We start from the raw sequence: 14,090 nt of genomic DNA, 5'->3' as shown, positions 1-14,090 counted from the left end.
TTCAGGAGGAGGTGTAGTCTGGTTGTCCTCCATGACCATGGCCTCCCCAGAGTTCCCCAGACCCTCCTCACACCCTTCCTCCTTCACCAGCAGCACCTCTGGACCCTCCTCCTCCTGGAAGAGAGAGGTGATACAGATGACATAGACATACACTCCATCAGATATGTACAGTACACACTAAAAACACAGAGATAATAAACACACTTTAAACATGGAGTGTTTACACATCTCCACTACATGAGTCCTGTACTGTAGTTACAGAATAACTTCATTGTTGTTAAACCCATCATGGTGGACATAACTGATGAGGATGTGGGTAAATAAGAGTCAGCTATGATAAGTCAAGTCATCATCAGACAAACCCGACTAAACTATTTTGACGTATATTTTTTGTTTCTTTCTACCACCCCTCCCCTAATTGCAGTAAACGAATGGACAACTTCCAGCTTATACATACATTTTACGTACATAGTATATTTTACATTATTTCTCTTTATTTTGGGCCCACCCTTCAGCTACCCTCAACCTCTCCCATCTATCCCTGAAGACCATCCTGTTTTGATTTCTAATTCTCATATATTTTTCAACTGTGCTGTTTGACCAAAGTTCTGAACCTTTCTATTCTCATAGTTTCTACAATTGTAAATTAAAGATGACAGTTTTTGCTAAGAGTATTATTATATTATTGATCGATTGACTATGACTTTTCAAATCACCCAGCAGTGCTATTTGCAGAGTTAGCACCAGGTAAATGTAGCAATTCTTCAGCCATTCCTGAACCTGCAACCAAAAACAAGCTACATATGGGCAGTACCAAAACAAGTGATCTAATGACTCTATCCCTTTGCAGCAAAGTCTGCAGAGCTGGGACTGTTGTATCCCCCATATATACAGTACTTTCGTAAAGTATTCAGACTCCTTCCCCTTTTCCCAATTTTGTTATGTTACAGCCTTATTTTAAAATGGATTAAATTAATATTTTTCCTCATCAATCTACACACAATACTCCATACGGACAAAGCAAAAACAGGTTTTTAGAAATGTTTGCACATTTATAAAAAATATATAAACTGAAATACCTTATTATTGGAATCCACCGATGGTAAATTCAACTGATTGGACATGATTTGGAAAGGCACACACCTGTCTATAAGGTCCCACAGTTGACAGTGCATGTCTGAGCAAAAACCAAGCCATGAGGTCAAAGGAATTATCCGTAGAGCTTCGAGACAGGATTGTGTCGAGGCACAGATTTGGGGAAGGGTACCAGCATTGAAGGTCACCAAGAACACAGTGGCCTCCATCATTCTTAAATGGAAGAAGTTTGGAACCACCAAGACTCTTCCTAGAACTGGCCGCCCGGCCGAACTGAGCAATTGGGGGAGAAGGGCCTTGGTCAGGGAGGTGACCGAGAACCCGATGGTCACTCAGAGAGCTCCAGAGTTAATCTGTGGAGATGGGAGAACCTTCCAGAAGGACAACAATTTCTACAGCACTCCACCAATCAGGCCTTTATGGTAGATTGGCCAGACGGAAGCCACTCCGCAGTTAAAGGCACATGACAGCCCGCTTGGAGTTTGCCAAAAGGCACCTAAAAGACTCTCAGACCATGAGAAACAAGATTCTCTGGTCTGATGAAACCAAGATTGAACTCCTTGGCCTGAATGACAAGCGTCACGTCTGGAGGAAACCTCGCACCATCCCTACGGTGAAGCATGGTGGTGGCAGCATCATGCTGGGGATGTTTTTCAGCGGCAGAGACTGGGAGACTAGTCAGGATCGAGGGAAGGATGAATGGAGGAAAGTACAGAGATCTTTCATGAAGACTTCCTGGAGAGCGCTCAGGACCTCAGACTGGGGCGAAGGTTCACATTCCAACAGGACAATGCAGGAGTGACTTCGGGACAAGTCTACGAATGTCCTTGAGTGGCCCAGCCAGAGCCCTGACTTGAACCCCATCTCTGGAGAGACCTGAAAATAGCTGTGCAGCTACGCTCCCCATCCAACCTGACAGAGCTTGAAAGGATCTGCAAAGAAGAATGGGAGGAACTCCCCAAATAAAGGTGTGCCAAACTTTTAGTCATACCCAAGAAGACTCGAGGCTGTAATCGCTGCAAAAGGTGCTTCAACAAAGTACTGAGTAAAGGGTCTGAATACTTATGTAAATGTAATATTTCCGTTTTTTATTTTTATAAATTTGATGAACTTTCAAAAAAACAGTTTTTGCTTTGTAGAATGGTGAGGAGAAAAAAATATTTACGCCATTTTAGAATAAGGCTGTAACATAACAAGATGTGGAAAAGGTCAAGGGGTCTGAATACTTTCTGAATGCACTGTAGATAGAAAGATAGATATTGTGGCGATCAGCAGGTCAGCCACCAGGGGGAGACTCGTCGAGGCCTGGTAACAGATGGAGAAAACATCACGAGGCGATGGCTCCATCTGCTGGACGTACCAGGTCTTGGCGGGCTCTCCAGCCAGGACTAATTGGGGCTGATTAGGAGCTGGTGAGAAATCAAGGGCGGATTGCTCACCAGCTGTGCAAGGCCCATAAAGCTGCCAGAAGGGCAGCACACAGGAGGAATGGGGGAAGAAAGGACTCCCATGGTATTGTTGACAGTTGCAGAGGTAAGAAGAGGGAGTTCAGTTTTGTGCCCAACAGGATACAGCCAGACCCGGAATACCTGAAGAAGGCATCCCGGAGAGGGTCTCATAGGGGAGACCTATCCTTTTCTTTTTGATCTATTATTTAAATAAACACCCTTGAAACTGAGCTAATCCTTCTCTGTCCGTGTCTGATATGGGTAAACGTCTTGACCAAACCCCCGGGTCTGCCACAATATATAGATATACACACTGTGCATAACATTCTATTGGTTGCAAGAATCTTGTATAATAATTTAAAATTGAAAGACTCAAATTTTTGAATCAAGCGTAGTTGTCACATAAACCATGTGCCATGGAATAGGTACATCGAAAATCTCTTCAACTATTTTGCAAACTGTATGGTGCATTTGGTCCTAAAATGAAACTGGTATACTTTTATTTATCACAGTGTTCTTTAACCAATTTTGGTCTTTAACGCAGGTCTGACAGACAAATTCGTTACCTTCTCCCCCTTCCACCTGCCTCATTCATTTTTACAGTAATGCTGCAGTTGGTTGTAATTTTGGATAGAGCAGACATTTCCATATTTTTGTAAACTGCATGTGTGAAATAACTCTACCAGTCCCATTTATGATATAATTGACAAAGATTACTGCTTTTTTGTTTTTTAATTGTATTTTTTTTTTTTATATCAATTAGTATATTTGAGTTTAACCATAATGTGTTGTAATATTTGTTCTGTCTTTTCTGGTGGATTAAACTGAAATGGCAACCAGCTTTCTATGGCTTGTTTAAAAAGAGTGATATTTTGAAGATTATTTAATTTTCAAACAACCGAAAGTGAGATTATAATCTGAATAAATGGAATAAGGTCATTCTTGAACACGGAGCGAACCATATTGGATTTATGTATAGCTTTTACATGACTGAAGCCTTTACTTAGAGGTCCAGTACTTGAATATTTTATAATTTCTGCCCTCCGAATTCATTATATAAATAGGCCCGTTCAATTTTGTCTAGCATGATGTTCCATAATAAATAGGTGTTTGTTAGTGTGTGTATGTATATTCGTAGGTATATTTAGTTTATATTGGTTATAAAGTGCTGTTGTGTGATTTATATGATCAGAAGTGATGTATGTTAAAGGGAGTCTCAATGAAAGTCTTAGAATGAAAAGTCAAATATTTTGTTTATTAAACAAACAAGTTTTAACTAGACCATATAAAAACCACACATACACACATCTCAACTACAAATCTGAATGAACTTGATAAACTGCATTCATTTTATCATTAAAAGTGTATTGGGAAAAAAATAAGTAGTTGAATATAAGTGATGAAACAGGTATTTGTGATCATTCTATAGCCCCTCCCAGCTTGATTTTGTTTAATTTAAGGGACCTAGGAATTTTGTTTTGAAGCTAATTTCATGCAATTCTACGTAGTTTAACAAAGACTCATTACATCTTTTAGGTAGGCTATTTAATGATAATAAGAAAAATTAATGGATAAGAAAAATAAATTATAGACCAGATATCCCAAAATGTTATTCCGCTACCAAATATGTTTTATAATAATAATTTATATGAACATTCAATTTTATTATACATATTATATTTTACAGAAAGTGAATTGATCAATTGATAGAGAGAGTCACACATTGAATAAAATTACTTCCCAAGCAAAGTTACATTACTTTGACTCCTCACTTTAGAAGGTTGTAGCTAAGCTTCTGAATGTCAGACTTATATATATGTCTTAAATATCCCACAATGTCTGGGCCTTGCACTTCAATGCTCATTGTTGTTGCGGAAATTGACCAAATACTGCTGTTTACTTTGTGCATCTATGTCATTTCGTTGAGTCTACCTTTAATGCAGGGTTTGATGTTAACATCAGAAGCTATTGAGTGGAATGGTTACTTTCTGTTATAGAGTGGAATGGTTTTTCTGCTGGTGTATCCTGAGGGATCTCCTCTCTGAGAACCTCTTCCCGCAGTGCGTACAGGCAAATGGCCTCTCTCCCGTGTGGACCTTCAGGTGTATCTTCAGCTGGTGCTGACGGGAGAACCTCTTCTCACACTGGGTACAGCTGAAGGGTTTCTCCCCTGTGTGGACTCTTTGATGCCTCTTCAGGGTGCCAGCCTCAGCGAAGCACATGTGACACTGGGTGCAGCTGAAGCGTTTCACTCCTGTGTGGACCCTCTGGTGGATCTCCACCCTCTGGGGGCAGCTGAAGCCTTTGTTACAGAACATGCAGAGGAACCGCTTCTCTTTACCATTGACAGATTCTGATCCCCCTCCCTGAACCTGGGCTCTAGCCCTGTCGTTTGAGTTCAATACCTGATCGAAAAGGACGCGGCCGTGTGAATCGGAAGGCCCCATCGACGTGGACACTGGGTCGCGATCCCTGAACGCGTGTAAAGGGGAGTGGGTCGCAACATTTGGATTTGTCTCTATGATTTCCCTATAATCAAAGAAATCTCTGCCCTGTGAGTGTCCGTCTCCTAGGTTACTATCTGCATTCCATGTGGGAGGAGCGTCGCCCTCCAATTTCACAGTCAATTCATTTACAACCATAACCTCCCCTTTCTTATCTAGGCACCCTTCAGAGTATAGACTACTACTGTACTGGTTCCAGTCCCCTCTAGATAGATCAGTCTGTGTATCTAAACCCAAGGGCATGTTGCCAGGGTCCATCTCTGTAGCGTAAGAACAAGATGGATCATCACCACCAGTGTCTAATGCATCACCATCAACATCTCCACGGGAATAAACTGTCCTCTGGCTCTGTTGAAATACCGGTAAATACTCTGAACCAGGAGCAGGAGGACAGCCCAGTGTCCCCAACCCCAGCCTCTCTGGGTCTGATCTGTGGTCAGATCCTGTGTGTAAGAGCCTGTGTGTTACAGTTAAAGTCTTGGTGTCTGTCTCTGACTTGAGAACGGCGTTCGGCGTTCCACTGACCTCCGTGATGCTGCTTCTGGTCCTGGGCTGCGCTGAGGCGGTGGTACGGTTCTCCGTGGCTACAGGGGGCATTCCAGCCAGTCCAGTCTGGATGTCACTGCTGTGCCGTGTGTCCTCTTCTCCTTCAGACCTCTCCAGTTTGACCCCAGGACCTGCAGCCTCTGCATCCTGACACAAGAAGAGGGGAGGTTATTACCGGTACATGAGTAGAATTGGATAACAATGTCGTAGGGAAGTCTCACAAGCTCCCCTATGGCAAATAAATAAGGATGTAAGCAAGTGAATAGCTGAGGGGAGCCTTTCTGAAATAAAGGTGCCACATTTAATGTACTGTAATTTTTTATGTTATATTATGACACTAACCTCTATCACAATAACATGCTGGGTTGAGATTCCACACCCCTCATCAACAGTGATTGGTTGGTCATCGCTCCATGTATTGTGTCCCGCTGGTTTCACAAAGCTCCTGTGGCCTCCAGTGAGATGTCCTTCACCTGAGAAAGTGATTAGGGGGGAAAAATGCTTTTAGGTTAGCTACTGTCTGTTCAACGGTATAGACCCCATTCTGTGTTTTCAAACATTGCTGTACCAGGGCAATGTGCAGAATTTGGTTGCAGAAGACGGGGAAGTTCTCATAGAACGTCAGCAACAACAACAACAAAAAGTACATGTTGCTTATTTATGAATTTCACACTACTGTACTTTTGGATTATAATTGGATTTTAAGGCTTGCATGAATGTCCTGCTAGATTATGTTTATTATCATCGCAAATCAACTGCATTACACTTAAAAATTATGGCTCTTTCGGCTAACTTTGCTACAGCCTACAGTGCATTCGGAAAGTATTCAGACCCCTTAACTTTGTCCACATTTAGTTACGTTACAGCATTATTCTAAAATGTATTAAATATTTTTTCCCCTCATCAATCTGCACACAATACCCCATAATGACAAAGCAAAAACAGATTTTTTGAATTTTTGCTAATTTATATTTAAAAAACTATATCACATTTACATAAATATTCAGACCCTTTACTCAGAACTTTGTTGAAGCATCTTTGGCAGCAATTACAGCCTCAAGTCTTCTTGGGTATGATGCAACAAGCTTGGCACACCTGTACTTGGGGAGTTTCTCCTATTCTTCTCTGCAGATCTCCTCAAGCTCGGTCAGCTTGGATGGGAAGCGTCGCTGCACAGCTATTTTCAGGTCTCTCCAGAGACCGGGCTCTGGCTGAGCCACTCAAAGACATTTAGAGACTTGTCCCGAAGCCACTCCTGCATTGTCTTGGCTGTGTGCTTAGGGTTGTTGTCCTGTTGGAAGGTGAACCTTCGCCCCAATCTGAGGTCCTGAGCGCTCTAGAGCAGGTTTTCATCAAGGATCTCTCAGTACTTCGCTCATCTTTCCCTTGATCCCGACTAGTCTAAGTCCTTGCCGCTGAAAACATCCCCACAGCATGACGCTGCAACCACCATGCTTCACTGTAGGGATGGTGCCAGGTTTCCTCCAGACGTGACGCTTGGCATTTAGGCCAAGGAGTTCAATCTTGATTTCATCAGATCCCAAGCGGGCTGTCATGAGCCTTTTACTGAGGAGTGGCTTCCGTCTGGCCACTCTACCATAAAGGCCTGATTGGTGGAGTGCTGCAGAGATGGTTGTCCTTCTGGAAGTTTCTCCAATCTCCACAGAGGAACTCCGGAGCTCTGTCAGAGTGACCTTCAGGGTTCTTGGTCAACTCCCTGACCAAGGCTTTTCTCCCAAGATTGCTCAGTTTTGCCCGGGCAGCCAGATCTAGGAAGTCTTGGTGTTTCCAAACTTCTTCCATTTAAGAAAGATGGGGGAAACTGTGTTCTTGGGGACCTTAAATGCTGCAGAAATTTTTTGGTACTCTTCCCCAGATCTGTGCCTCGACACAATCCTGTCTCAGAGCTCTACGAACAATTCCTTCGACCTCATGACTTGAGTTTATGCTCTGATATTTACTGTCAATGGTGGGATTTCCATATCATGTCCAATCAATTGAGGTTACCACAGGTGGACTCCAATCAAGTTGCAGAAACATCTCAAGGATGATCAATGGAAACAGGATGCACCGGAGCTCAATTTCGAGTTTATTTCATTTTTACAGGGACAGTGCACATTAATCAACGTTTCAGTAAAAGTTTGGGTTTTAGCCAGCCGGCTAATTTTCAATCGCAGTCCCTGTGCAGGTTATTGAAAACAATTACAATATAGACAATCATTGAGCAGTGAGCACACGCAGAGCAACATAGGACAAGCAAGACATAGCATACAGACAGAGCAACATAGGACAAGCAAGGTGTAGCATACAGACAGAGCAACATAGAACAAAAAGCAACAAGACAAAATCCATAAAAGCATCAAAGTGTTTCCACACCTCACAAGCTACAGACAACAGACAACATGGAAGGTGGCAATACACAGCTAGGGATTATGTTCACAAATATGATTGACCTTTAGCCATGTCTTCATGCATTTTGTGAAAGTGTGATATGTGGTGCAGTTATGTGTGTCTGATGGCAGTGTATTCCAGACATGGGAAGCTCTCACAGAGAAAGCAGATTTACTAAAGGTGCTTTTCCTTAAGGGAACTATACAGTCACCTCTCATGGCAGACCTTGTGGATCTGTTGCCATATGTTTGGGTTTTTTGATTAACAAAAAAACTGAGTGGAGGGGGAGCTAGGCCATTTAGGATCTTGAATACAAGACATGCGTCGGTGTATTGCACAAGATTTTCCCAACTCGGGAGCTCATGCTTTCGGAGGATGTAACAGTGATGCTGGCTATTGGGCTTCCTATCAAGCACTTTGAGAGCCTGTTTGTAGACAGACTGAATAGGTTTAATGTTGTACAGCAAGCTTGGGCCTAACTAGTCAAGCAGTATGTTAAGTGAGTCTCATGGCAAAGGGTCTGAATACTTTTTGCTTTGTCATTATGGGGTATTGTGTGCAAAAATGATTTAATACATTTTAGAGTAAGGCTGTAATGTAACAAAATGTGGAAAAAGTCAAGGGGTCTGAATACTTTCCAAATGCACTGTATGTCAATGAGCGTTAGCATTCTAGCTAACAGCTGCATCCAAAATAGGTATTTTGCACACAAAAAAGACCACAACCAAATATGATCTTAGTGACTTTTCAAGTAATAATCAAAACATTGTACGTGTATGACAAACCAAAAGTGTGGCTCTGGTTACAACAACCTATGAATGATTCTTCGGGGCCCTGACCGACGACTGGGTGACATGCTCTCATTCTGCAATCTACATCCAAAGGTAGCGCTCACCTGGTCAGAATACCTGTACGATATTGTGTCTGCACAACATAGCTAGCTAAGTAATCAGGGAAATTACTTCATACTATCCAAAAACTAACCAAGACCAAATTATGGGTAACTCATCTGAACACATGTGCAGAAGGTAATGGGGCGACAGGCCGCGTAGCCTTGGCATTCTACAAATTGTACCTCTTGCCATTCCTCTGTATCGGTCGAGGATCTTGACACTACTGGGACGACTGGCGACGACGCGATCTCGCATTGTCCTCTCTGCGCGCTCCCGTGCCATCTTCAGTTCCAGTAGCTGTAGTTTCCTCCGCAATGTCCTGTTATCATTCTGGCTTTGAGAAATTTCCAAACGGATCACTGCATAGTCGTCGTCTACGAGTTTACAAATATCTGCCACGGCAGCATTCGCAAGCACCTCCATGATGGAGGCTATTTGAGTGTGAAAAACCATACAATTAGCCATTGTTAGCTAACGTTAGCAGCTAGCTAGCGTTACCTAGATAACATCTATCAATAAAGTCCTGTCTACAACGCGAATTAAAGACTACATGGGTTAAGAATGTGGTGCTGTGCTGTTAAATGGTCCATATTCTGAGTTCTATTGTGTTGATAAACGTCTAAATAACAATAATAAAACGCTAAAGTGGAAATGTTTCTCGGTCGATTACATTGTTTATTTCCGTTTACACTGAAGAGAAAGGATGTTGTTCTTCTTCGAGGAGGTTTAACGGCGGTTGGCATCCAATATATGTTGCATTACCGCCACCTATTAGACTGGAGTACAACTACATTGTACTTTGCTTGAAAAATAAATAAACAAATACCCTACCATCTAACACTACACTCAGAAAAAAAGACCACCACCCTACTACAATATTTAAATCTATTTAGTCCTACCTCATGCTAACAACCTTAAAGAATGGGACATCACCACTCAACACACCCTGTAACTCTTCTGATGTCAAGTCTCACACACCCAAATACCTCTCTGCAGCTGCCACCACAACCTCAATTTTCTGTGACTTATGTTCCATCCTTGCAGTACAGTTGATAACCATTGCTATAAATGCTAAAAATCCAATCTTACTGAAACATATCACTTGTTGTCCTATCCCTCTACTGGTACAGTTCTACTACTCCTCAGGATCGTTCCTCCTTGACCCATCTTCCTCTACTTTCTTCACTGCCTCAGCATATGACAACTTCTGCACTACTCTAACCCTGGAAACCACCGCAACCTGCCTCTCTCGCACAGGACATTTCTGATCCCATGTCCCATGGGCACCCCAACAATTAACACATACCACTACGTTCCCAATGCTACACATTCCTTTGTCTCATGCCCTTCTGCACACTTCTCACACCTAGGAACCTCCCACCTACACACCGTTGCCACATGCCCATAAGCTTGACACCTGTAACGATGTAATGTATTCGGCACAAAAGCTCATACAGGATAACATCTTTGACGGGAAAAGACTCAACATCAAAATTCAAAAGAACAGACTTCTGTTTCCTCACTCTCGCCACCCTGTCTGCGTGGCACCGAACGACGAGCATCACAAACACCTGGAATCTTCCTCTTCAGTTGATCAACTTTTACTTTTACTGCTACCGCAGTAATCACTTCTTTCAAGGGATGTTATTGGTAGGCGTCATAACTCAAAGGGTGTGGCTAAATGAAAAGAGTATGTGCACTGTACTTCATTTTTTTATTACATTTATTTTAACAGGGAGAACAAGGTCTATTTTGCAAGGGAACCCTGCATCTTACAATTGCACAACAAATTACACAAGAAATACACAAGAAAATAAAAGTACAAACAAATAAAATAAGACATACTCATGAAAAACAATCACATTCTTCAGCAAAGAGGTCCTCTTTCCAATAGTGTGTGATTCGGGGTGTTCCTGCATGTGGGAATTCCTGCATCTGTGGTGTTTTTCTAATAAATTATGATTGCCGAATCATTTTGAAGCACAGAAGGTAGGTGGCACCTTAATTGGGAAGAACGGGCTTGTGGTAATGTCTGGAGCGGAATTGGTGGAATGTTATCAAATACATGAAACACATGGTTTCCAGGTGTTTGATGCCATTCCAATCATTCAGTCCTGCCATTATTGTGAGCCGTCCTCACCTCAGCAGCCTCCACTGTTTTGAAGGTAAGCGGGGCATGTGATGTCACCACATAACTATAAAGCCAATTATTTCAATACTATTTTAAGGTCAAAGGTTTTCTATAAAACAATGAAAACAGCTTGTAGTTCAGATTGAGCCTGGTCAACAGTGGGGGCAATAGAATACACAACATTATCGTCCGTATACAGGTGCAGGTAAAATTATTTTACAGACAACCCAATAGTGTTAATAATGCATTCGGAAAGTATTCAGATCCCTTGACTTTTTCCACATTTTGTTACGTTTCAGCATTATTCTAAAATTGATTAACAATCTACACACTACCCCAGAATGACAAAGCAAAATGTTTGCAAATGTATTAAAAATTTAAAATGGAAATATTACATTTACATAAGTATTCAGACCTTTTTCTCAGTACTTTGTTGAAGCACCGTCAGCAGCAATTACAGTCTTCTTGGGTATCTTCTTGGCATACCTGTATTTGGGGAGTTACTCCCATTCCTCTCTGCAGATCCTCTCAAGCTCTGTAGGGTTGCATGGGGAGCGTTGCTGCTGAGCTATTTTCAGGTCTCTCCAGAGACCGGGCTCTGGCTGGGCCACTCAAGGACATTCAGCGACTTGTCACGAAGCCACTCCTGCATTGTTTTTTTTTGTTTTTTTAAACATTTAAGTCATTTTAGCAGACGCTCTTATCCAGAGCGACTTACAGTAGTGAATGCATAAATTTCATACATTTTTTTCTCCGTACTGGTCCACCGTGGGAATCGAACCCACAACCCTGGCGTTGCAAACACCATGCTCTACCAACTGAGCCACACGGGACTACATTGTCTTGATCAATTGATAGCGAGAGTCACACATTGTATAAGATTACTTCCCAAACAAAGTTACATTTCTTTGACTCCTCGACTTTAGAAGGTTGTAGCTAAGCTTCTGAATGTCAGGCTTATATATATATGCCTTAAATATCCCACAATGTCTGGGCCTTGCACTTCAATGCTCTTTGTTGTTGCGGAAATTGACCAACTACTGCTGTTTACTTTGTGCATCTATGTCATTTCGTTGAGTCTACCTTTAATGCAGGGTTTGATGTTAACATCAGAAGCTATTGAGTGGAATGGTTACTTTCTGTTATAGAGTGGAATGGTTTTTCTGCTGGTGTATCCTGAGGGATCTCCTCTCTGAGAACCTCTTCCCGCAGTGCGTACAGGCAAATGGCCTCTCTCCCGTGTGGACCTTCAGGTGTATCTTCAGCTGGTGCTGACGGGAGAACCTCTTCTCACACTGGGTACAGCTGAAGGGTTTCTCCCCTGTGTGGACTCTTTGATGCCTCTTCAGGGTGCCAGCCTCAGCGAAGCACATGTGACACTGGGTGCAGCTGAAGGGTTTCACTCCTGTGTGGACCCTCTGGTGGATCTCCACCCTCTGGGGGCAGCTGAAGCCTTTGTTACAGAACATGCAGAGGAACCGCTTCTCTTTACCATTGACAGATTCTGATCCCCCTCCCTGAGCCTGGGCTCTAACCCTGTCGTTTGAGTTCAATACCTGATCGAAAAGGACGTGGCCTTGTGAATCGGAAGGCCCCATCGACGTGGACACTGGGTCGCGATCCCTGAACGCGTGTAAAGGGGAGTGGGTCGCAACATTTGGATTTGTCTCTATGATTTCCCTATAATCTAAGAAATCTCTGCCCTGTGAGTGTCCGTCTCCTAGGTGACTATCTGCATTCCATGTGGGAGGAGCGTCGCCCTCCAATTTCACAGTCAAATCATTTACAACCATAACCTCCCCTTTCTTATCTAGGCACCCTTTGGGGTATAGACTACTACTGTACTGGTTCCAGTCCCCTCTAGACAGATCAGTCTGTGTATCTAAACCCAAGGATATGTTGCCAGGGTCCATCTCTGTAGTGTAAGAACAAGACGGATCATCACCACCAGTGTCTAACGCATCACCATCAACATCTCCACGGGAATAAACTGTCCTCTGGCTCTGTTGAAATACCGGTAAATACTCTGAACCAGGAGCAGGAGGACAGCCCAGTGTCCCCAACCCCAGCCTCTCTGGGTCTGATCTGTGGTCAGATCCTGTGTGTAAGAGCCTGTGTGTTACAGTTAAAGTCTTGGTGTCTGTCTCTGACTTGAGAACGGCGTTCGGCGTTCCACTGACCTCCGTGATGCTGCTTCTGGTCCTGGGCTGCGATGAGGCGGTGGTACGGTCCTCCGTGGCTACAGGGGGCACTCCAGCCAGTCCAGTCTGGATGTCACTGCTGTGCCGTGTGTCCTCTTCTCCTTCAGACCTCTCCAGTTTGACCCCAGGACCTGCAGCCTCTGCATCCTGACACAAGAAGAGGGGAGGTTATTACCGATACATGAGTAGAATTGGATAACAATGTCGTAGGGAAGTCTCACAAGCTCCCCTATGGCAGATAAATAAGGATGTAAGCAAGTGATTAGCTGAGGGGAGCCTTTCTGAAATAAAGGGGCCACATTTAATGTACTGTAATCTTTTATGTTACATTATGACACTAACCTCTATCACGATAACATGCTGGGTTGAGGTTCCACACCCCTCATCAACAGTGATTGGTTGGTCATCGCTCCATGTATTGTGTCCCGCTGGTTTCACAAAGCTCCTGTGGCCTCCAGTGAGATGTCCTTCACCTGAGAAAGTAATTAGGGGAAAAAATGCTTTTACGTAGGTTAACTACTGTCTGTTCAACGGTATAGACCCCATTCTGTGTTTTCAAACATTGCTGTACCAGGGCAATGTGCAGAATTTGTTTGCAGAAGACGGGGAAGTTCTCATAGAACGTCAGCAACAACAACAACAAAAAGTACATGTTGCTTATTTATGAATTTCACACTACTGTACTTTTGGATTATAATTGGATTTTAAGGCTTGCATGAATGTCCTGCTAGATAATGTTTATCATCATCGCAAATCAACTGCATTACACTTAAAAATTATGGCTCTTTCGGCTAACTTTGCTACAGCCTACAGTGCATTCGGAAAGTATTCAGACCCCTTAACTTTGTCCACATTTAGTTACGTTACAGCATTATTCTAAA

General features: G+C 42.9%; 2 protein-coding genes across 3 annotated transcripts; both read right to left on the bottom strand.

The window, feature by feature from the left end:
• Window positions 1-3,777: 3,777 nt before the first annotated feature.
• On the bottom strand, window positions 3,778-13,264 carry LOC115191305 (zinc finger protein 585A-like). 2 transcript variants are annotated; one of them, XM_029749175.1, is made up of 3 exons: window positions 13,189-13,264; window positions 5,936-6,066; window positions 3,778-5,740 (listed from the first exon to the last, which is right to left on the bottom strand). In XM_029749175.1, the coding sequence occupies exon 3, from the start codon at window positions 5,642-5,644 to the stop codon at window positions 4,535-4,537; it is 1,110 nt and encodes a 369-aa protein (XP_029605035.1). In that variant the 5' UTR covers window positions 5,645-5,740; window positions 5,936-6,066; window positions 13,189-13,264; the 3' UTR covers window positions 3,778-4,534. The 2 variants fall into 2 exon arrangements, with proteins under 2 accessions (XP_029605035.1, XP_029605034.1); XM_029749174.1 differs by lacking the exon at window positions 13,189-13,264 and adding an exon at window positions 9,060-9,643.
• LOC115191596 (zinc finger protein 408-like) lies at window positions 11,916-13,861 on the bottom strand. The gene is made up of 3 exons (XM_029749384.1): window positions 13,781-13,861; window positions 13,552-13,725; window positions 11,916-13,356 (listed from the first exon to the last, which is right to left on the bottom strand). Exons 1-3 carry the CDS (start codon window positions 13,859-13,861, stop codon window positions 12,151-12,153), a joined length of 1,461 nt encoding a protein of 486 aa, XP_029605244.1. The 3' UTR covers window positions 11,916-12,150.
• Between the last annotated feature and the right edge of the window lie 229 nt (window positions 13,862-14,090).

Source organism: Salmo trutta, chromosome 4, assembly GCF_901001165.1.
Source record: "Salmo trutta chromosome 4, fSalTru1.1, whole genome shotgun sequence".
Taxonomy (NCBI): domain Eukaryota; kingdom Metazoa; phylum Chordata; class Actinopteri; order Salmoniformes; family Salmonidae; genus Salmo; species Salmo trutta.
This window is presented reverse-complemented; position numbering and strand designations above follow the sequence as displayed.